Source organism: Motacilla alba, chromosome 3 (genome assembly GCF_015832195.1).
Source record: "Motacilla alba alba isolate MOTALB_02 chromosome 3, Motacilla_alba_V1.0_pri, whole genome shotgun sequence".
Taxonomy (NCBI): Eukaryota; Metazoa; Chordata; class Aves; order Passeriformes; family Motacillidae; genus Motacilla; species Motacilla alba.
In genome coordinates this window covers 80,394,115-80,418,615 of record NC_052018.1, presented here as the reverse complement: position 1 = coordinate 80,418,615, position 24,501 = coordinate 80,394,115, and the positions used below count along the sequence as shown (strand labels likewise).

General features: G+C 37.0%; 1 protein-coding gene across 3 annotated transcripts in view; it reads left to right on the top strand.

Annotated features, from left to right (window-relative positions):
* CNST (consortin, connexin sorting protein) overlaps positions 1-24,501 on the top strand; it is a 49,435-nt gene that overhangs the window by 18,683 nt on the left and 6,251 nt on the right. For all 3 annotated transcript variants that reach the window (XM_038132699.1, XM_038132698.1, XM_038132700.1), the window contains 8 exons: positions 1,995-2,194; positions 5,123-5,153; positions 7,722-7,808; positions 8,268-8,379; positions 10,844-10,865; positions 11,036-11,132; positions 16,138-17,012; positions 24,356-24,491. In XM_038132699.1, the coding sequence (XP_037988627.1) occupies positions 1,995-2,194; positions 5,123-5,153; positions 7,722-7,808; positions 8,268-8,379; positions 10,844-10,865; positions 11,036-11,132; positions 16,138-17,012; positions 24,356-24,491 (1,560 nt within the window). The remainder of the gene's footprint in view (positions 1-1,994; positions 2,195-5,122; positions 5,154-7,721; positions 7,809-8,267; positions 8,380-10,843; positions 10,866-11,035; positions 11,133-16,137; positions 17,013-24,355; positions 24,492-24,501) is intronic.

The window sequence follows — 24,501 nt, the reverse complement described above, 5'->3', positions numbered from 1 at the left end:
TAATGCAGTTTATGATCTGTGTTAGCAACAGGATCATGAAAACATTAAAATTGAAGTTTTTCATGAGAGTTGCTATTGAGCATGTTGCAGTCAATGTTCCTGTTTTGATATGACAGGTGACTATTAACTGCTAGTAAAGTGCAGCTTGAAGTGACATTTGGTTTCTTTGTTTGTTTTTCTGGGAGAAAAGGTTTGCCAGAGCATGAGGACCCTCTTTTCTGGTTTCATGATAATGTGCTAAACAGGAAGCTGATTTTTAAAGGCAGTCTTAATTCCATCTCTAGAAGTATTTCCTGGTTTGTATCTTGCATCCAGTTGTGTCTGTTGTTGCTTTTGGCCCACAGGAAACCCAAATAAATACCGGAAGATCAGAGATGTGCCTTAATTTTGAAAAAGCAATGTTAAGTTACACCCATATTTTTTCTGGCAGTAAGCCCTGTGAAAATAGCCACCCACCGAGATTATTAGTAGTCCTAACTTGGATAGTTTACTAAATAAGGAGTTTAAAATAATCAAAAGTAGAATGGTGGAGCGTTCCATGGACAAGCTAATGCCTTTCTTAGGTCCTAAATCTTAGACCTAAATTATCATTATTGGGTTTCAGAGGCAATGAAAACAAAGGGGTCTGAAACAGAGTGCCCAAGCTGAGGACACAAAGAACATTACTCACTATAATTTGAGTTTATTAAAAGTTTATTGTGCACATTTCTGTGGCCAAATTCTCTGAATTGTTTTTAACAATTGTGGGAATTTTTTAAGTTGAGTCTTATGCAATTGTGTGAAATTCAGTGTTTTATGGAGAAATAAAAAGGAGTTTATTAACTGTTGGAATCAGCTGTAATCTTCTAGTTGCTCCTAAGACTGTGTTTTATAGGAAGCTGTAATTTCTTGCTCTCTGATCTTTGTGAGAGACTGATCCAGTCTGTATATGGGTAGTTGATTTCTCCCACTGCTGCTGTCACTTCTACTACTCTACTCTTCTTTGTTAATCTCATTTAACATTGTATCATAACTATCATATTCATTATCAAAATACATAAGTTTTGCATTTCTAACAATAAAATGTGGGATTTGCATCCAGAAAGTTGTGATTTTTTTCCTGTAATATTCTTGTAGTGTTATGCTTTACATTATTTTTCATATCTCCACCTGAATGCCTGACTTTTTTGACTTCTATAAAGCTGGAGACAGGCAACAGTTAACTGCCAGGAAATGTACCATGGAGAACCTAGTTTTCTGTCTAGCAAGAAGTTCTGGGATCTAAATTCAGTTTACACATCCTTGTGTCATTGTTATCAACATAGATCAGCACTAGTGCCTCTTTCCCTGGACACTCAAAGAAACTATCCGGCTATGTAGGGGGGTCTTCCTTTCCACTTGGCAGGAAAGTCCCCTTAGACATCTCTCTCCTACAATAGAATCCCACACTGGCATCATCTGCTTCTTTCTATCCTCCAAGATCCTGCTGTTACTGTGAGGAACCACTGTGTTACCATCTGAAAAACAGGAACCCATTGAATTGTCCTTCCTCCCTTGTGTCTGTCCATCCCCAGGACACCTCTCTGTCTGAGGTCCTTGGCAGGAGCAAAGAGACAAACTGAAAACCTCAGTCATACTGCCCTCACCTACCTGCTGTTTGCCTTTTTTGAGCAAAACTGAATTTTAAACACTTTTAGGTCATCCTGGTCTCTTATTAATAAATCTGCATAACACTTTCTAAGGGTTCTGATTTTTTTCCCATAAGTGAAAGCAGGGTCCCATTTAGAAGTGTACCAGTGTATCTGATGTATGTTACTGTGTTGTGTCAGGTAGGTGAGCTGACAGTGAGACAGACCTGTCACAATTGATTTTGACAAGGCAAACATTTAGTTTAGCAGCAATGTTGTTTAACATACTAGGTTTTTATTCATAACATTCATTGTGAAATTTCATAAAAAAGCAACTCGATGTATTTTTTTTTTTAATCCTAACCTAAGTACTTGTCCTTTTTAAAGGCATTTCTACAGTGGGAGCCACAACGATCCAGGAGGAAAATGCTCTTGATACAGATTTTGTGCAGGCTGAAAGTGCTGTTGAAGCAAAGGAAAACTTTCATCCAAAAGACCAAAAGCAAACATTGCAGTCTCTTTTCTCTTTGCTCCGTGAAGAGGTTGAGCAGATGGATTCAAAGATACTGCCCCTGTGTCTCCATCAGGTACTTCCTATGATTTTGGGGTGCTGCACCCAATTATATTTTTATTTGAGACCTTTGTTCATTAGGAAAAATATGCATAAATGCAATTTATACCAACACTCATATCTAGACAGGATATTTTGATGCATAACAGATGGTCAAGGCAAATATCTCTTCTAAGATCTTCTAATATTTCTTTAATTATAAATTGCCTTGTAAGTATATTCTGTAGTTAAAGGAAACTCTTAAGGATGGGTTTCTAACTCCCCAAATGGTGAAATTAGTTTGGCAGGAAGATTTAGCAAAATCACTTTAATCTACCATGAATAAGGTTTGTAAGACACTATTATAGTTACAGGACAGCAGGATACCTAAATAAAAATTTAAGTCTGGAATTGTTTTTACTGCTGCAGACATCTTTCTAGCACAGATTTTATGCATGAATGTTAAGATTCAAGGTTTTCTTAGTGTACACCTTTATATTAGCACAGTAGCCACACCTGGAAGCCCAAAGGGAAAACTGTGGTTTGAAAAGCAATCTTTCTTACAAACTGGCCAGTAGGTTGCTTTTTTTCTTTGGAGGTTATGATGCAGAACGAATATGTGGCTGGAACTTGATGTAGCACTAATGTACGGTCATTGTTTAGTTGTGTCAGATTAATAGCAGACTAGAAGACCTTTTGCTTGGCTGTGATGTCTATTATGGGCCATATGTAGGTACCATACCTGTCTGATTTGACTTAGCTGCATTGTCTTTATTTTGGAAGACATTTTGGATTTCTAAACTGCAGTGACATCCCTGCATTCTTCTTCTTCGATACAAAATGCAATTATATGAGAGAAAGAGGTTTCACTTTAGGATTGCACGTTATAGATAATCTACATTTGACTTAGAATTTTAAATTATTTTTCCTCATCCACGCTCGAACAAAGATATTTTATACTGCTCCTTAACTTATAGAAAGCTTAGCTTTAGGGTTAACAATTTGTGCTTTTAGCCTCATCAAATTTGGTGTTTTTTCATGAGTCAGTACAAAGGTCATATTTGGGAAACAAGACAGGGCAAAAACTTAAATGCTTTACAAACATCAAGGGGATCAATTGCACATGATGGAGGTGAAATCTGTTGCTTTTTAGATGAGGAAGCCAAACCCTAAGGGGAAGAACCTTTTGAAAGTCATGCAGGATCTGTGACAGAACTGAGAACAAAGTCTGTATATTCAGATTGAAATATGTATTCAAACACTATCTCTTTTTCCTAAAAATTATCAAGCATTTTGAATGGAGTGTTTGAAAGAAAGCTGATGGAACTTACAAGGCTCCTAACCTGTTTTTTTTAGTAGAGGATGGGGCAAGGGGGGCGATTTCAAGTTTAGCATTCCTGCAAAGTGAGTCTATTAAGAATTTTTTCCCTTTCTAGTGAATTAGCATATCATCTTCAGACTTTTTTTTTTTTGATTGCTAATACAGTCTGACAGTAACATTAAACCAAGTCTATCAAATACTCTTCTACAACATCATTTTTCTATTCTCTGACAAAATTCAATGTAAAATCAAGAGCTGTGTCAGATGTTCTGGAGTATTAACAGTCCATGGTGTTTGTGGGAAGCCTGTATTTAAAGACTGTTGGATAACAGGGGTTGTTTTAAGAGTCAACTTCTAATTAAAATAGGATGTAATTATTTTTTTCCTGTCTTGAATGGGATTCATTTGATTTGTTTAGGACTTGTTACAGAATCTAAGAGGTATTTTTGTATAAAACATGGGTAGAGCTTTGACAGCTCCAAAAATTCTTAGGAAGCTATTGTGAACAGCAGACAAAGTGTGCAGATAAAGAACATTAAAAGTCACCCATCCTCTTTTGAAGGTACTGGACTCAGAATGGTCTAGTGGTTAGCAGTAAGGCTGAGAGCCAGGAAATACAATTTGTAATCTAGACTCCTCTATCAAGTTGCTGTCTTTTTTCAGCAATCATCTTCAGACTTCTACAAAGTGCTTATTTAAGCCCTCCATATCATAACTATTTAAATCAATCTCAAAGATCTTGAGACTGAATTTTTGAGTGCTCCCATGGAAGTCATTGGGGAATCATCTATGAGATGCCTCAACCTGAATGTTCTGGTATCAGCATACCTGCAGTCCTGGACACATTTTGCAAGCTCTGCCCTTGCTTCACCATGCATGGCACATAGGTAGGCTGCCAAAATTTGCTGTCCCCAAGGACTGATTGGTTGCTGCTTGTAAAGGTCATTGGTAGGGTAGAGCTCTGTGGAATACTTCTGAGGTTTATATTTTTTGTATTTCATCTCATTTGCAAACAAAGATGTCAGTATTCCTCAGCTTTTTAGGAAAGCCTGCACAGTTTTGTAACAAGCACAAATAAGTTATTGTTGCAATTCTCAAGTATTTTTTGTTTACAGGAAGACAAAAGACTCTTCTCATCAGTCAGGAAACCTCCATTTCTGTTTTAAACCATTGCAATATAATGCTCAGGAGAGCGCAGCAGTGCTCTTAATTGGATCAAACATAAGGAAACATTGGTCAGGCACAGAACTCAAACTTTTGAACTGGTATCAGTAAAATTAGTACTTCTATTGTAGGTCATTTTAAAGCTTTCTATTAAGATAGCTAAAAATGTTTCTGAAATATTTTTTATAGTTCTAGGAACATAAAACCCTACAAAGGTTTTTTGGTTTTGTGTAATTCTGTAAATTATACAAAATAAAATCTGTTTTGTGTGAGAGGACTTAATATTTCTGTGGTCTTTGATACTCTTTTAAAACCTTTTTCCTAGAATAGGAATACATGTATTTTGTCAGAACATTCATATATTACCCAAACTAAATAGGAACCTCCAAACTAGATGTTTAAAGCTATGTTAAAAAGTTTATTTTATATCCTTACCACTGTCATGAGAATTACAGATTCTTTTTTTTTTCACTTTTGCAGATAGCTGAGACCTACTTTCAAGAGGAGGAATGTATCCTTTTACTTGCAGAAATTGTTGGACAGTATTAAAATAATGTGGTAAGATAAAACATAAAAGTCCAATGCTTTGTTGTTAACTCACATCTTGTGGGTCAGGGTTGGAAAGAAGTGAACAACCATAATTCACCCATGAGTGAATACACAATATGCTAGCACATCCTCCCTAATCAAACAACTGGAATGTGAGTTAAGGGATAAATTCACTTCCAGCAGCTGTACTGATGCAATCATTAGTAGCTGGACATAAGCAAGGAAGTAAGAAAACATTTTCCAAGAACTTTTGTTTTTATAAGATAACTTCTATTATTAATAACTGGGAAAGTGTCCATTTTAGAGATAGCGTATGTATTACATCAAATAGGGTACTTGCAGTAATGATAAAATTGTCACAACAGTTTATTAGAATATGTACTAAAAATGTCTAGATTGGAATAAAAATACCAAAATACCAAAATACCAAAACACCAAATACTAAAAATGTCTAGATTGGAATAAAAATACCAAACACCTGGAGCTGAGATCAGCAACCTGCAAACAACAGCAAAATAGTGTTTGACAAATGCTAATCAGTTAAAATCATATCAAGGTAGTTTGAAAAATGGTTGTAGGAAAATATGGGTACTTGCTTCTGGGAACAATTTAACAGTTCAGTTTATTTTGATTTGTTCCTAGATAAGGCAAGTAAGTTTGGTCAAAAAATTGTAATAGTTGAACTGCTGATAATTATTCTGATATATTTCAGTAATTGTGTGAGAGAATAATAATATTAAACCTCAAAGTTAAGTCAGAATTTTAGAAAAGGCAGACTGGGATTTCCTCTGCTTCAAAGATAAAGTGATCAGATTATAAAAAGAAGATGCAGTGGTAAGCCCTTAAGGTATATGTGATTCACTAAGATGCATCATATATTACAGAATTTGTGCATACAGATAATTTATTTATTATGTGATTTGTACAGACAAAATACAGCAGTAGGCAATTGTTTAGCAGGCTAAGTAACAAGGCATAAGAAACCTAGACAAATTATGTTAGCCTGTAGATCAAACCAGAGAGCGAACAGTTGCAATTTTATAAAAGCAATATATAAACTAAAATATCCATCACAGTTTTGGAGACTGTATTTTTGTTTTGGTCCTCCTAATTCAAAAGTGTCCATCAGAAAATGTGAATTGCACAGCACAAATTAAAGGCATGGAAAAATTCTGTAGTAAGTTATGATGCAGGGGGGATACAGTAAATTTAAAATATAAATGGCATGGTAGAAACAGTTCCTCTTTCACTGGAGTTGCTTTAATTGAAAGGCATTCTATTTAAAGCTGATCAAAGGAAATATTTTTTAATGCAATGTACACCTGATGTGTGGAATTCAACACCACTATATAATACATATTTATGAAGGATATCTCCACTGTACCTCCAGCCATCAGTTTCCTGAGGTTAATAAAGAACTTACTTGATCATGTTGCACTGTATTAATTATCCATGACAGACATTTTAATTCATCCAGTGTGGAATCTCATATTAAAAATAATTCAGGGTTTGTTGCTGTGATCCTCTAAGGCTCTCTCTGTGATCTGTAATTCTGTTTCTAATAACAGATTTCCTGGAGACAGGGAATATTCTTTCCATTAATATTGTTGTTCATAAGCCATGATGTTGCATGAGGCTAACCAGAATAACAACTACTGGTTGTGTTTTTGTAATAATTACTCCAGTGTTTTAATTAGCATGAATAATGGAAAGTGGGTTTTCTGTATTACTAAGAACCTCATTGACTTTTATCCTCATTGTATTGTAGAATTACATTTCAAATAGCTGGTAAAACAGCTTCAAACAGCACAACTAACAACTCAGGCTTAGTGGAGCTAGCATTATCCTGACTATTGTAAAATATGTGACTATCAGTATACCTTTGTGAATATACTGATGACCCTAAACAAAGGGAAAGAGTTCTTCATATAGAAGAAAAGTGAGCAGAATCTTCAGGAAAACAAAAGGTAAACTCGGCAGTCCAACAGTGTTGTATATAATGGTTGAAAAGGGGGCAGGTATTTTTCAGAAGTTGAAGTTGGTTCAATTGTTTTAATACTGTTTTCAGCTGGTTAGTAGAAAGGAGTCATATTTTCAGTTAGTCATGGTTATTGATGTGTATTTGTTTGTATTTCTTGTGAGATACGTGCTGGTATTTGTGTCATTGCTTGTCATTTCCCAGAGATTTCATTTTTTTGGTAAAGTTATCAGCATAAGAACATTTCAGTCATTTCTTTTCAAGGAAAATCTTCTGTTGTGCTTTAGGCACATGGGAAGAGGTACCTGCTGAAAAGAATAGGATTTTCATTTTTTGAATGTATCTCAACTTCTTTTACTTCTTGCCTACCATTTTCATGTCTGCTGTTTTTTCTTTCTTGGACAAAAATTAGAATGCTAGCCATTTTTCATTTTGATTCACTTATTTCAAATTTCAAGTGTGTAATTGCTTCCCTTTCAAACATGAAGCCAATTATAAATAAGTGATACCATGTCCATGTATGTGTGCATTTGCCTTTAACCTCCCATCCAGATGAGAAGGCCATGAAGTTCATTCAGCTTGAACGACTTTATCATGAGCAGCTGCTTGCAAATCTTTCTTCCATACAGGAACAGTGGGGTGAGTACCAGCTAAACTAATATGGAAGAAGAAAGACTTTAGTTTCTATTTCTAAATCATAGAGTTACATTTCCAGGCTGAAAATGTTACATAGCATAAACGGCATTTATATCAGAATTTCTCTGAGCTTGTTACAAGAAGAGTATTCACGCTTTGGAATTTTTTGCACACATTTAATTATAAATGTGGAAATAGTTTGTAATTCTTTATTCTGTTAATCAAGATTTTGATCCACAGTTGTTTGAAGCTCATTTGTGGGTTAGGATTGGTGAATGTGATGGGATGAAAATAAAGTGTCTTCTGAAAGATTAGGATGGTGTTCTACATAGTCTGAAACGAGACTGTGGAACATCCACAGAAAAGTTGTCAATATTTCTCCATTAATTAGTTTCACCTATTTGTTTTATGTTAAGCTACTTCTATAGTATCTTGAGTAAAAATTATTTTGATTTTATTTAGAAAGAAAATGGAAAACAGCAGTTCCCAGTCCAGTTACACTGAGGAATTCAGATAAGGAGCTGAGTGGCCAAGAACTGGAAAAGCTTACTAGAGTTTGCTCTTCGCATCGACAGTAAGTATAAGAAGGTGTTATTACTCCTCAAACTAATATGTTACTGCAAGTGTTGTCTCCTTGCCATTATGGGTGTTCTAAAATAATCAGTGTCAAAATAAAAGTTGCATCACTGACTTGAATTTGGTTATAAAGTGGTGGTTCCTACTGATATGTAACTAAAATATTTTAGCATCAGTTTTCACATTGTTTTAATATTGTTTGAGGAATGCATGAAGACTAAATCTGAACTCGTTTTAGCAAATCTTCAGTTTTCCAGAACTAGAGTTTTGAGTTTTATTATTTCAACCAAAGGAAAAACTGAATAGTGTTAATTTAGGAAAAGAGAGACTGTGGAACTAATGATGGTATTCATGTTTAATACCTATTGGTTTAATCATTGTTTCAAAAGGCACATGTCCAGCATCTCACACTTAAGCATCCCTACCTACCCTATAGGATTTTATTCCCAAATTTCCACATTTTAGGACAATTCCTTAATGCTTAAAGCGATTCTTGTTACCTTCTATTAATTTGATATCAGTTGCATTTACATGAAGCAGTGATTCATCTACTTTCCTAGCATGACAGTGTTCTGAACATTGAAATCTCAGTTGGTAACTGCTTTGCCTGATCCTAATTAATGCCTCCAGAATTAGTGTATCACAGTACAACAAATGTGTGCCTAGGGTGCTTTTCTGGGTAGGAACACAAATGGGATTGTACCCATCAGGTAGGAGGAGATCTGTTCCTTCATGGGTGAATGTCCTACTCTCCAGACATTGATTTTAATGCACAGATGGAAAAAAATCATATGAGCTGCCACTGACAAATGATCAGCCAACAGCAATAAGGAAACTAACTACATTCAAAGGCCATGACAGGCAAGATGCTCTCAATTAGATGGGAAGAGAGAACTTTCTCTAGTACACTTGCATTGGCTTAGTCAATCTGGATATAACAAAAGCCAAACTGCTCCTATTGCTCATAAAGAGTATTGGTTTGGTTATCAGTTTTTTTTTCTTCTGGGTGATGGTACCAAAGTTTAAAAACACCCCAGCCGATTGCCAGAATCCATGCAAGGATTTTTCACGTATATTCTGAATGCCTTTGGGAGGGAGGCCCTGGAAAGGCATTCCTGCATCCCCACAGGAAGAGGGCCAGGTGTGGCACTGGAGCTGCAGGTTTGCAGCCGCAGTGTGCTGCTGCTGGGAGGCTGCCCTGAGCTTCTGCAGCTGCCCCAGCCCGCATCGCCTGCATGCAACCTTGTAGGCCACAGAAGGGCTGAGACTCGGGTCTGCTGGGATTTCTGTGCTGCAACGAGCAGCACCTCCCTCTTGTCACCTGGGTTGTCACCTCGCTGAGAATAACTCTGCTTTCTCCTTCATTTCAGTTTGAAATATCATTCCCTGTTCTTAGAAACTCTGCAATTTGATAAAAATTAAGGCTTGTGTTCATTTGCCGTGATCAGTGCTCTGTATGTAATACTATTACTCTTTCAAACTCTCAAGGGAAAAGCCTATTTGCTTTTATTGTTTCATATAGGGGGTTTTTCCTAAGCTTTAAACTAATTTTACTCTTTAATTGAAATTACACTTTAATTTTTAATGAATAGCATGCAGGTCTTGGAAAATGTGAGCATTCTGCTTTTTTAATTGAAAGTAATGTAAATTTTTCTCATACTCAAGTTTTACAGCTACATACTGGACATGTTTGCTCTTTAAAGATAGTTTTGAGAGTCCTTTATTTGAATTTTAAATGGTAAAATTTAAAAGGCAATGTAAGTTTTTGAAGTTTTGGGGTTTTTTTTTGAAGTTAGACAATATGAACATCAGTACTCTTCCCTTGTCTCTCCAATTTTTTTCAGTAGCTTTAAATAAAATGCTCCGCATTTTATCTTCATTTCTGTATGAACGACTGCAAGACAGATTGCGTGTGTTAAATCACATTGTGCATGAATCTCTATCCAGCTGGCAAAGTCCACACTGGCTGTGAGCAGCATTGATTCACCTGGGAATCTGAATGGAGTCAGTGGGAGCTGCTGCACTTTACAGAACCCAGAAAATGTCCCAGCCTGTGGAGAGGGAAATAGGTTTTTTGGGGAGGGCATTTCATTCCTCCATCTCTTTTATAGTGATCCCTATTTTAAATAGTAGTAGATATGATTTTTAAAGTTAGTAGAGTTTCTTCTGAGCATAACCTTTTACAGGAATGTACCTTGCTTGATGTGTTCCAGTGAATTTTCTTCTGACTGCTTTCTCAGTTAGGTGGAACAATGTTAGGGCTAATTGGTCTTCTGATGATATTCATGCAGGTACAGATCTGTGCTTGAAGGTATGCTAGCAGGCTGACACTTTCATTGGAAGAAAAGTTCTGTGCTAATTTTAGAGCAGAGCAAAAGTTTCTAAGATTTCACTTACATTTATTATGAAGAATGTTGCCACTAGGTTGTTTAATTTATTCTTTTTTTCTTTTATTGCTGCAGGCCACTGTCATCCAAAACTAAGGTAAGCAGCTGTTTAATTGAATTCTGCTTTGTCAAAAGTTGGTAATAAATATATTTTAAATATTAGATAAAATCTTTTAAGTTTAGCTTTGTGAAGTTTGAATGTCTCAAAAAGCCACAGCATTCCTGTTTAATTCCAAAAATTACAGGTAATACTATCATATTTTACAGCTAGTAGCTACAGCAAATACATGGGAAAGCAGTTGTTTACCTCAGTTAATGGAATCCAGAACTTTAAAGGAAAGAGAAGCTACTACTTTTAAATCAGGTATGTGTGTATGTATGTACATGTGCATACATTTGTTTTAAATATTGCACTGTAATGACATATTCCTATAAATAAAATTAGGCTATTTCATTTGAAGCTACAGCATTTGTTGGATCTCTACAGATGCACAAATGGATGATTTTTTTTCTCAGTACAGTGGATAAATAATGCAATTTTAATTAGCTGTCGATATTAATAATTGTAAAGTATTGTAGCCTCCATCAAAAAAAGGTCTTAAATGTGCATGCTTTTCTAGCAGCTTATGTAAGCTACAAAACTGTATAAAACTAGAGATAAAATGCATAATTTGTATGTATACAAATATATACTAGGTGATCAACCTGATGACAGACATTCTGAGGTGTGGCAACGGAGTATAGTTAACAGTATTAGTAACTATTGTAAGTTACATGCAGTGTACTGATTTTGAGATGCATTCTTCTGAAGCAACTCAGAAAATGATGAAGCCTTTGGGGGGTCTTGAAGAGAAAAACATTCAGTTAATTGTTTTCAGTACATACTTTAATGTCATTTTCAGTCTCATTTTCCTTATTCTGCCTTGGGGCAGTGGCTGTTTTGTTTGAATCTTTGGGTTCTTATGAAACATTTACAAATTAATGAATTGTTAAAATGGAGACAGGGTGGGAAGGAATATTGGTAGACAACCACGCTGTGCTTTATCTCTTCTCTCTCTGAGCAAAAAGTTTCTGTTATTTTGCCATATTCCAGTTGCCAAAATTGGCTTAAGCTAAGTACCTTCCCTCAAAAATAGCTAGAATTCTTCAGGAGATGAGAACTGGCCTAAGTGATCCTAGGAGGTCCCTTTCAACCTAAAGTATCCTACAAGTGTGTATCAGCCAGGATGTTCAGGGGAATCAGAAATTAATGAAGTTACAGAGTCACAGATCCCTACATGTGTGGATCCTCCGTATCTCCATGCTCTTTTACCATGACCCCTATACTGCCTTTTCTCCACTTCTATTCTTGTAACCTAACCAAACATAAAGCTCTAGAAACATGAAACAAACATGTTCTACAGCTCAGAAAGCAGATCAAAAGAGCACAGGTGTTTTTTATTTTTGGATGGTTGGAAATTCCCATGGAAAAAAAAACAAAAACAGATTATTACAATTTTTCCTCTGATTTTATTCCAGGTAGGAACAAAAGCTCTCTCAAGAGCAGAATTTCTGAACATTTGAACATTCGGAATTCAGGAGCATTTTGTTTCAATGTTGAAATACTCTAGTGCAACATCTTGATGTAATGGGGAAGGAATTAATGGTGTAAATGGATCTTTTCATGGCTTTCTCTTAATGTAAATCTTGTCAAAATACCATCAAAATCTTTGGGTTCCTGTGGAATGTTGGTAAATTGATAAAGCTATGTCATCCAATAAAAAGCAATTCTGCTGAGAAATTTTCAGCAGTACTAAGTACTTCCAACACAAAGATAGGAATATTTCCATCCTATCTTAAGTTGAAATGGTTGAGATTTGCAAAAGATGCTTTTCACAAGATTAGTGCATTCTTGAGGAAGCAGTGAATTCTCTCCCTGGTGAGTGGGAGCAGCTGTTCAGGCAGCATGTGGTCATTGCTGCTGCTGCCCTTCAGTGTCAGTGCATCGCTAGCACGGGCATGAATGGGTTTGGTTGCAGTCAGGATTTGGGTAGGGAAGGCATCAGTATGAACCAGTACAGAAATTTGACAAAGGTGATTCATGGTCTGAAATATCGTTCAGATAACAAGCTGTGCCTGAGTGATCCAGCTCAGGACTGGAAGCAATATGACCACTTGGGACTGGTTCTTGATTTTGCCTGAACCCCAGCAGAATCCTACATTGCAACAAACATACAGTTCTTAATATTTAACCTTTTCAGCAGTAGCCTAAATGCAAGGGCCTTCTCACCAAAAACTTAGAATGCTTGACTTCTGCTTTTTAGGTGTTTTTTTTTCCTCTACCAAAAAAAAAGAAAAAATGAAATGAAAAATGAGAAGTAAACATGTAAAGTTTTACTTGTCTTATACATTTATCCACCAAACCACAGGAAGAACCACTTAACTCATTTAGCTTGTAGTAGAAGTCTTGCTTACAGTAAGACAGGAAAAGGAAACTCTCATGTGTTTTGAGAACTGGCCTTCATATGGATCCATATATAATAAGAATTTATGTAGCAATTATCAATAAGAGTATATAAAATGCATTGTAGCAATATCTATATTACATTGTAGAGATTGTTGTACTGCATTGTAGTAGCATCTTTGAAGTAAAATCAAACTTGCCTGGTAATCTGAAGCAAAAATTACTCCATTGATCTGCTAAGGTATATGGGAACATAGTTTGAGATTCTCTAGGCAGTTGATCCTAAGAATTCACAATTCCTCTCTCCTGGGGCTGCAGCAACCGGCAAACAGCTTTATAAGAAGTCACCCAGTCAGGATTCCTGGGGCAGTACCTAATTAGATTTCTGCTCTTCTGAGCAAGGGTTGTGAATGGTCTGTTCTATTACATTTTACTTTCTGGCAGATTTTCATTCTGAATCTACCAACAGAGAGAATTTGGCCCTTAATACTGTGTGTGTATAGTAAAAGATAAGATTTGATACCTCCTTCACCCATTAATTTCTTCAGCTTCTGACTGAAAGCAGAAACTTAACTTTAGTATTAACTAAAGATAAATTAATATGTTTCATGAAAACCTTCTTACTGAAATACTGAATTTAACAAAACCCTTAGCATAAATTTGCAGTGTGTACCTATAGTTTAGACTCATTTCCAGGATGGGGAGGAAGTCTTTATACCCCGTTTTCTTTTAGGTTCTATGGGATTTGTTTTTAATAGGGAAGAAGGACAAAGATGGAGAAGTGTGAATTCTGATTACTGTAGATCAGTACTCTGTCTGCTGGGCTGTCCTGGATTAACAGGACAAAGTGGTGCCTGCAGGTTCCTGTGATGAGCAAACCAAGTGTTGATTCTAATGCAACTATGTCAGGGGGAAAAGAAACCAGTTTTTAAATTACCATAGGTGCTTTTGTTGCTAAAAATTTTTCTGTGGACACTTTGTTGTACCTCTCTCAGTCAGGCAAAAAATACTGCCCCTGGTGGATATGTCTTCGGTTAACTTAATGTAGGCAAAGGCATCTTTTCTAATTAAGTCTTCAAGTATTTGTCTTAACTTGCTCTCAGTCTATAGTGGGCATGGGTTGCCTGAAGTTGTAAATATTCAACACTGCTGAAAATTTGATGTGAATGATTGTTGCATCCCAATTCTTGTACATCTGTGGTTAGATAACAGTGCTAAATGAAAGGATCGTTTATTACTTTCTTAGGAGCAGTGCCCTGAGCTCAAGGGACACCTTTCACAGTAAAGAATCTGATTTAATTTCCGATTCCATTTAATCTTTGTTGCAGTTGAGGCTGCCAACAAAGATGCCTGTTGTAATGTGGATGTATCCACTAGGAAAAATTGACAGATGGTAACAAAATCTTGTACCAATAATCCAGGCTGTGTTTGAACTCATGACCTGTATGTGAAGGGCTCGGTATTCCATTACAAATCCCTTGAGCTATCTACTCATCTGGGTCTAATTTTTTAAAAGTCCCCGTCTCACACCTATTCTCTCAGTGTTTTACAGAAGTTAGGTTCCTTGTACTCTTTCTTTCTGTTAATGTCATTCTGATGTTTTTTCCACATTTTTATTTGCTTGGATATTCTCTTTTTCAATTTTCAAGTCTGCCTTTTCTGCCTTGCATTTCATTATCCATTAAAAGGGGTGTAGTGTGGAATTTTATAAAATTCTTCAATACTTCAATTCTTCTTTGTATTAATGCAAACATTTTGTTTTAATGAATGTGACTATTTTGTGTAACAAGTTCAGGAAATTGCTCACATTTTAAGAGGAGTTTTAACAGGTGAGGAACAAGAAAATTGGCACGGAGAACTCAGTTAAGAAGGGCATTGTTTGATATCTTTATTAATCTGTTCATAAGACCTTTCTGCTCGTCACTATGACCAAAAATGCAAATAAGTGTTTTCTAAAGTTATTAATTTGTTGATTGAGGGTATTGCTGTTACTGCAACAGTAGTCCTACTATAACATATTCCTAACATAGTTTTTATTAAAATATGGAATAAAAGGCAGTTTCTGTCCTAGCTAGCTTACTTTGATATTTTAATTCTTAACAACCCCTTTCTCTCTAAGCCTAAAAACAGAGCTTTGGCTTTCTTCTAATGATTAACACCTAATAATTTCATAGGTGATTTGGGCTAAGTATCTACTCCTTCATCAGCAGATCATGCCAACAGTAGGTGAATTCACAAGCTATGTAGAACTCCTTGTGAGTCTCTGAAATATCAGATAAGAAAAAATAATTTTCATATGTATTGTAAATATGAATACAGAAATAAGTTGCATCAAATTGGATTTTTAATATGTAAACTTACTGATCCAAAAAGCAGCATCTTTTTATGCTGTCCATTTATGGGAAATGTATTTTCTATTTAGTTTAGTGTTAACCAAAGGAGCTCTTGATCTGCAAATTTAAAATGTATTAAATTAGTATGATTTCAGCTTCTTTAAAGGAAATGCAGATATATCTTTGGTGATAGATACACTGGCATCAAGGTACAGTTTTCTGTAATTAAGTGCATTTGTCTGAACTCCAGGCCTCCATGAGATGACTCATGTAAAATATCCATTAGAAGAAAAGTGACTGTTCAGAAGGATACTGGCTTATATACTGGGAGTAGATTTTTTCAGAAGGACACTGAATCGCGTGCTTCACCTGCAAGAATGTGTGCAAATACTTTTTTTTTTTCTCCTGAATCAGGAGTCAGAGACTACTAACAAAAGTTATCCTGACTGGAGCATAAAATACCTGCCCTTTATGGGAGAGCATTTTGAAGCATTAGGTTACAATGTTATCAAATCACAGTATACTCTTTCCCCCCTGGGCTGATGCTTTGAATCATTTAAAAACTCTGGAACTGTTTTTCCTATTGCACTTAGGTACTGAAACTTGTCCTGGCATTGCACCAAAGAAAGAAGATAAACAGCTGAGCACTGTTTGCCCAGGTGAAAACCAAACTGAGAGACAGGCAGAGGCAGCAAGTCTTCGGGTAGCTGCAGGAAAGGACCACATGGAGGAGCAGCACTGCAGTGCTGAATCAACGTTCGAGCCACACACCCAGTCCACAGGGACAGGGGGCAGGCCTTCCTCGGGCTGTTTATCATCTGGGGATGCTGGTAAAGATAACAGTCTGCAGCTGAGGGAAAGACAGCTCTCCAAGGATGCGGTGAAAATAGAAGGGGCTGGGGAGCCTGGAGTGAAACTCCCTCTTGAGCCAATGGTAGATGCTTTGGCTTTAGCAGATGAAGATTATATGCCTGCTGATTTGGTTCCTTCTGATAAGGATGTGCCAGCTGAGAGAAGTCTGCTCAGATCAAAACATGCTGCTGGGTCTTCAGAAATTCCTAGTGGCCAACTTGGAAATAGTGATTTAAAGCAGCAACAGATACAGCCTGATGATGATGATGATGATGAACAGTCTTCATGGGACAGAACTGCCTCAGGTGAATGCTTCGGGTGTAATGAAGTGTCTGAGCATGAGAGCACTGCCCATTCATGGGTGCACAAGGAAATGCAGAGAGCAGGAGGACAGGAGGAAAAGGTCAATAATGAGCAAGAAGATTTATTTCTGAGATTTTTGAATGGTAACATAATAGACACTGAAGAATCTGCAGACTTAGTAAACCAAGAAGACTTTGACACTGTTCCAGATATTTCACCTGAACGAGCATCTTATAACTCCCTGGAAGCTTTATCACTAGATGACAGCTTTTCTTCTCTTGATGAACTTACAAGAAGGATAGAGATTACTGAGGTAAATATTGTAAATCCTATAAAGTCTTTCATGTTTATCTCAGTTAAAATATTTTAGATATTGCCACCTTCAAAATGTGTTAAATATTCCTTTCTGTATCACTTTCCCAAATCTGAAATCTATACATATTTAATTGTTTTGAGTTACTCAGAAAAATAAGTTTATTTTGCCTCTCTGTCTCCTTCTTGACCAGCAGTACACTGTGTTTCAAAAATAAGATTGATATCTTATAATGAGTGTGATACCTGAAGGGGGGTTTAATTTTTTTTTATTCTGACAGAGACTGTTAAGAGATGTTCTCACAATTCCTGTTAAATCAAATTTTGTGTCAGAAATCTTCATAACACCTATGATGTACCAGCATTCATTTCTATGCATAGAACAAAGTTTGGTTTTTTGTGCTTATTCCATAGAGGTGAGAACCACATATATAGAAATTCTGTATATGAATGAATGGGTTTCTGATTAGGCAGATTTGTTGTTCAACCCAAGCTAAGAAAGACATTCTAACCCTGAACCCACCTGATAGGCCTGAACAAGAGTGAGAGAGTGAGTGCTTCATAAGCTAAATTGCTCTTCTGAAAATAGAGAAGATTTATTGCTTTGGGACTTTTTTGGAGAGTGTAATGGCAACATCTTTGCTTTATTTGTCTTCTGGTTTTGCTGCATTTGCATCCTTAAGAGCTTTTTTTTTTTAAATTAAAAAAGAGTGTATTGTGAAATGATGTTATTTCAGATGCTGGAGGGGGAAGGCTTGTACGAAGGTATCCTCTTAGTTCATTTCTATTTTTAAGCACTTTAACAATAGACTATCCCCTTGGCAATAAAGTTACAGTACTTCTCTACAGATCAAGCTAATGCACAGAGACCAAGAACCCCCACAATTGCTCAAGGACAGTGGCCAAGCAGGGAACTGAATACTGGAGAACAATGCTGATGTTATTACATGTTTGGTAAAGTCTCCAGAGCTGAAAAGAGAGCATTTTGGTTTTTCTCCCCACCTAAAGAATTTCTTACATCCTTTCCAAGATCATGCCTCTTGTCTTTTTGTGGGCTCTCAGGAATTATGCCACATACCAGGACTGACAGCCATGTGCACAAAGCTGTACACAAGTAGATGTGGAAACCCACGTACCTGTTAATACATGTATCCCAAATTTTCATAAGTGCATTGGTTTGTGTTCACTTAGAGGGTGGTTTTGAAAAAGAGCATTTTGTTGACAGTCTGTGCTAAGCCTGAATACGCCTATAACAAAAGAGTAATTTAAGTATTATCCCTCAGCATTAAATTTCTTTTGAGCCCATTGAAAGTGCTGCATTTTAGCAGAGGAGTACTGTTCTGTTTCACATAGATACAGCCTAAATTAATCCAATAGCATCTATTTTTATATAGCTATGTTTGTGCCATTTGTGTTTCAGAGGATGGGGTAGGAAGCAGCATATTGATATTGTTAGAAAAATTATGCTTGTATTGATTGTCCCTGTGACTGATGATGATGCTTTACAGGGCATCTAATTTCAATTCCAGTTTGCTCTCCTGATGCTGGGACTGCCAGTACTCTGATGGCAGAGTTGAGTGTCTGCAGAGGAGAAACTACCTTGAGTTTTTCCACAGTACTTTTTCTGGCCATATAAGGCATCATGTTGGCTGCATTGGTGAGAGTCCACTTGAAGCATTCTTAGCAAGAGGCCCGAGTTTTGTGTGAGGCAGGGGGCTTAAATGGGAGAAGGGAAGAAGGATTAACGTCAGTAGCAATTAGAATTTGTCATATGCAGCATCTGGGATACTTGGGATCGGAATACTTGGGATTTCAAGGTGCCACAGGGTGAGGTAAGGACAGCACACCAGCTTGTATTGTTTCATTATACACTTAAAAGATGTTTTTCCAGTTAATCTTACCACCCATCAGTAGCCTAGGGGTTGTTTTTCAGAAGTGATGAGCACCCACAGCTTTCTTGGAAGACACATTTAAAAGAGTTTGGCACCCCTGAGAAAGCAGCATTGTTAACTTGTGTTCATTGATTCTGTTTTAGTGCCAAAATAAGATTGCTCTGAAGTTTTGACGAGCAGACAGAATCTTTGTACCCAGCTGTAACACTTTTTCCTTTCTTGTCCTCTTGAAGGCTTTGAAATTTCATTGTTTAGGCTGTGGCAACCTAAGAAGATAATGGTGTCTTCATACACTGGTTGTTAATGAGTATCTAGAAAATGCATTGGTAGCCATGTGAGTGAAATTAAATGAATTACATGAAATGTACCAATGTGGCAGTAAAAAAAAAAAAGAAAAATCAGTTTGACTGTGATAAAACTTTTCATGCAGTAAGTGTTTCCAAAACTGCCACAAACAAATTAGAATGGAAGGTAGAAGTAAAGATAATTTTGAAATAACCTGGGGACAAAACCCATATGGTAGGATAAAATTTCATTAATGTTCTTCAGTTGACATTGTAATAATAATTTATTGAAGATGGAGAAGGGTAAATACCTGTGTATGTATTTACAGTTAGGAGGTTTTGCTTGACTCCATATTGAGATCCAAGAATCATCTCATACAGTTTTCTTACTTAGATACTTTGTCACTTGCTTGTAGTTTATAATTTACAATAACTAATTACAAGAGTGAAAACTCACCAGATTCTGACTCTGGATTCAAATAGTTGCAAAACTGAAATAGTAGTTTTCATATTGTACAGCCCTTTTACTGGGTATTTCTTCACAAGTACAAACCAATCTACAACAACATGCAAATGATGGAAAACCACAGTCATTTTATAGAAACAAGATTTGTACGTCTAACAAAGAACTTTGAAGTGCAGTCAGAAGCTGGCAACAACAGATGCTAGAAGTATATAGCTTCCTAAATATCTTTGCTATAATTTCTCTGAGAATGAAATGACACACCAGTGGCAAAACAAATTGTAACCTCAATAAAGTTGCATTTTGCTATATAAAATAAAAGGTAGTGCCATAAACTTTCTATGTGAGAGACAGTTAGGGAAGTGGGTAAAATCTTAATGTTCTTCCTTATTAGAAAATTAAAATTGGGAAATTCTTTTTAGAAAGCAAAGATAGTAGAGGCTGTCTACGAAAAGCTAAAGCTTTTGGATGGCAGTTTATATACCAAGAAATGAAGTCTCCACTGGGTTTGGAGGCAATGTTTTGGATCCTCTATTGTTTTGTATGGCTTGGGTCCTGTAGCTCTGAGTTGGTAAGAACTATTCTCCCATGTGAAGTGCTTACATGGTATCAGGTATCTATTGCTGTATAAAGGAGCTCTGGTACTTGCATGGCAAATGTATCAGCAGGAGAAATAGTTACCCTCAGTAGCTGTGGTGTGAATACTGAATCTGCTAAGTCAGCTCTTTTTCAAACTCAAATTACTCACTTATCTAATGTATTTTATTAGCAAAGGGGTTTGTCTGCTGCTTTTATTGTAACACAGGGCAGTCTTGGGTTTTGTCATTTTGGGGATTACTGCTTTAAAAAAAATCTGGTATTGCTTGTAATGAAACTACAGTCCCTTGCCATGTAACTGAATAAGGAATACAGCCCACAGAAGAATACACAAACCTTCAGTAGTTTTCTGCATTCAGACCAAGCTACTTCATACAATGAGCTTTTCTTCCTCGTTCCCAGTTTGTAGTGCCTCCATTTGGGGGGTTTTTATTTATGTCTATATGCTACAACTAATTTTAATTGTCAGGTTCAGTATGTTTTCTCTCAGAACTTGAATTACAAGGCCTTATTTTCATTGTTTTGTCCAGTTTATAAGTGTACACACATCGTATTTGTTGAAAGTAAGCACAGTGTAAGATGCTTTTTGATATTTTATTACTAAATTCTGTTTTAAACACAGAAGAGACAGATAGTTTAATTAGATCATTTCTTCTAATTTTGCAACTTGTTTATTAAAATTTTCTGAAAAATGTGAAATTTTTGATTGAAGCAAATTCACTTTCTGTTAATGGTGGGGGAAAGAGAAAAGCTTTATTTAACAGAGCTTCCATTAAGCAACAGTCATTGCTGCTTTTTTTGTTGGCTGTCGGTGAAAATGTCACCACACACCTGCATGCCACTTTAAATTCCTGTGCAGTGACTGTAAAAACTCCTGTCGAAAGATTTTGTGACGGCTAGCAGAGCTGAAGAAGCTCAGCTACACAAGTGCTCCAAGACCATCTTTTGTTAATTATCCAGCTTAGAGTTAAGAAAATATCTGATGTTTTAACAAGGTCCTTTATGCAGCTCTTTCATGTAAGAGCTGTTTGCAGGGCAGACTGGTGCAAGCCTGTATTTTTCTGCCTGTGGTTCAAGTCAAGCCTCTGCTTGACTTGTGGTCAACTGTATTAACCACAGTTCCCTCATTAACTTCCAATTTAAATATATTCTGCCTTTTTTAATTCCTCTTGCCTCCTAAAGAGTGGAATGTAGAACTTCATCTTGTGTGGCAGCTAAGTCCTTCTCCTTAGATGTTTAATTAGTGGGAGATGGATCTAATATAATCATTTTGTATATTGTAGACAAAGACAAAAAACCTTAAGTGTGTAACTCATAAAGTTCAAAGAAGATGGAGTATAGTCATGCCATGGAGCTGAGTCAGGAGAGGTTTGGGTTGGATATCAGGAAAAGGTTCTTCACCCAGAGGGTGGCTGGGCACTGGAACAGCTCCCCAAGGAAGTGGTCACAACACAGCCTGACAGAGCTCAAGAAGTGCCTGGACAATGCTGTCAGGCACATGGTGTGACTCTTGAGGTGTCCTGTGCAGGACTAAGAGTTGGGCTCGATGATCCTTGTGAGTCCCTTCCAGCTCAACATATTCTAAGATTCTTTTCCAAGAACTAATCGTGTAAAGGGGCCATTTTTCAAAATACAATTTATGGCTTTTGTTGAGGTAGGGAAGTAACACTAGCCACACTGATTTTTATTGCAAAATCAAAAGCATCTGCTCCCTCTTTTTAAGCAAAACAAGATGTTCAGAATAGAGAAACCTGTGCTGTGTCACATTAGTTCTTTATACATTTAAAGTAAATCCTGAAACATATCCATGTAGGCTGACAGGGAAAGTAAATGAACCTCATTGTAGCAAGTCTTTCCTCCAGAAAGCCTTTTATGTAACTGTAATTACTGCAACACATTTCCAGATAATCCTGTCAAGGATAGCCCTCTGGTTTTAAGCTTGGAGAAGACACGAGTTTGTGACACAGTCATTCAGAAACTACCAAGAGCCAACAGACAAAATGAAGTGCCTCAGGTTGCAGTGATGACTTGCAGAACTGACCACCACGTCTAATCTTAGGGCAGACTGGTAGGAATGCCCTGCCATCTCGGGGTGACATTCCCACCTTGTGCAGTCCAAGCCACTTGGGAATAATCATGCCAGGGAACAGGCAGCCTGCTGTGTGGGTGGTGTGGGAGGAGCAATTGATCCTCTTTATGAAAGCAATGCTATAAGCAGAAGCTTAAAATAATCTACTCTACTAAAGGATATCATTTCACCTCCACCCTTCCAAACAAATAAGTCAAATTAAAGCACTCCTACATAATTCTTCCTTGTCACAACAAAGAAACATAAGTGCTGGTTTTTCTGCCGGCCTGTTAAATTTTCGTGGCAGTTTTGCAAGGCTAATTTAACATTACCAGTAGAAGCTGCACCTCAGTGCACTCATTTGTTGTGATGAGACACTTGCAGACTATTATTTCTGGGTCATTTGTACCAACTACTGGTCCTTTGCATGTTGACTTAATTTATTTCTTCTGCCTCCACACTTCCACTATTTTCCAAGTACTTCCTTGCATTGTTTCATTAAATGATCCATTCAGCTCTTGAGCAGATAAACAGAAGGGAAAGTGAGTATTAAAAGTGTGGCGGAGATCAATTTTATCCTCCGAGTTGTTCTGGGTAACGTTATTTGCCCATTTGAGGGGCTATAAAATACTGCCAGACCAGAGACCTGCAAGTGTAATTGCCACACTTACCAGTTCAATGTTGCAAAGGTCAAAGCTGCTCCAGTGCCTATTGGATTGTGCCCTGTGTCTCCATGTGTGCAGGGCTCCATCTCTCTGGCTGTAATCGATGCTTTATATAAGCTCGCAGCCTGAGGCAAGCTTAAGGACTTAAGTTGTGAAGTTGTTTGTTTTCTGTTTCTCTACAGCTCTTGGAAATGCAATGCAGACAAGTTTTTATGGGTGGTGTTCTAACTTATTTTATAGATAGTCATGTCTGCAACTACAGTATTACTTGTTAGGTTTGAGTTTTTGTGGAAATTAGAGGCCTTCGAGGTTATCTAATAGATGAGTTGCAAATTCACTTATAAATGTGGTATGTTTTATCTGTAGCACAAATGTATACATACTACTTTTCAGTTTACTGCTGATCTACAGAATTAAGTTTTTTAAAAGTCCTACTAAGGTCTAGGAAGAAATAATTATGACTTTTTTTGAGGCAAGGATGCTCGTGAGGTAAAAGAAAAGGCAATTCTAAACATACTTTCTGCTTTAATTTCTATTTATTTCTAGCACACCAGGAACTACTTGCTTAGGAAGGCATTTTTCTCCTGGTACTTCACCTGCTTTCATTTCGTTAATAACTAGGAAGTTACAGACTGCTCAACCAACCCAGTATGGCTTAGCATATATTCTTGCAACTAATGGAAATGCTATAGCAAAGAAAAGAGAAGGTGTAGTTTATTGACTTGTTGATAATATTGCTGTTTGTGCAAGCTGTTTGGGTGACCAGCCTGTAGGAAAGGATTTTTAAGCTGCTGCTGTATCCAGAGTTTATTACAATGTGGAGCTGGAATCTCTCCAGAGCACTGAAGCTTTCTTTTTCTCTGGTGTTTCCCCTCTTCTGTTTTGTAGCCCCACTGTAGCTGCTTGTCCCCTCTGGGGAACCAATTGCAGTGCTGGAAAATTAATCTTACAATACGTATCTGATGGTCTCTGCAGGATTATATCTTTGGAGAGGCAGCATCAGTGTGTCATTGACTTCTTACTGCCCTCTGATGACAGTGATTTGGACACAAATCCGCCTCACCACTGCCCCTGCCCATGTGAGCTTACAAAGGAGCACAAAGCACAGTCCAAGCAGAAAATGTGTGTGCATTTCACTTTTATAACAATTAAAGGCAAGCAGTGTCAGTAAGCAGCAGAATGATACTGCAGCTGTCCTGTCTGTTCAGGACTTAAGTCTTCAAGAAGGAGGTTTCACAAGTGCTGCAATGTTTAAGAAAAGTAGACTGGAAACTTATTTATTAACTGTTTAACTTGGTTCTTCCCTGAGTCGTGAGAAATAGAAGCATGAGCTCTATTTAACTTCTCTTGTGCCACTCACTGACTTTCCTCATAGATTACCCCAGTGGAAGGATTGGTGTCTATACTAAAGAAGAGAGATGACAGAGATGGAAAAACAATTGCTCAAGTCCAGCAAAGGCAAACAAAGAGAAGAGTGAGATTCCAAGAAATGGAAGACACATTGGATCAAGGTAGTATAAA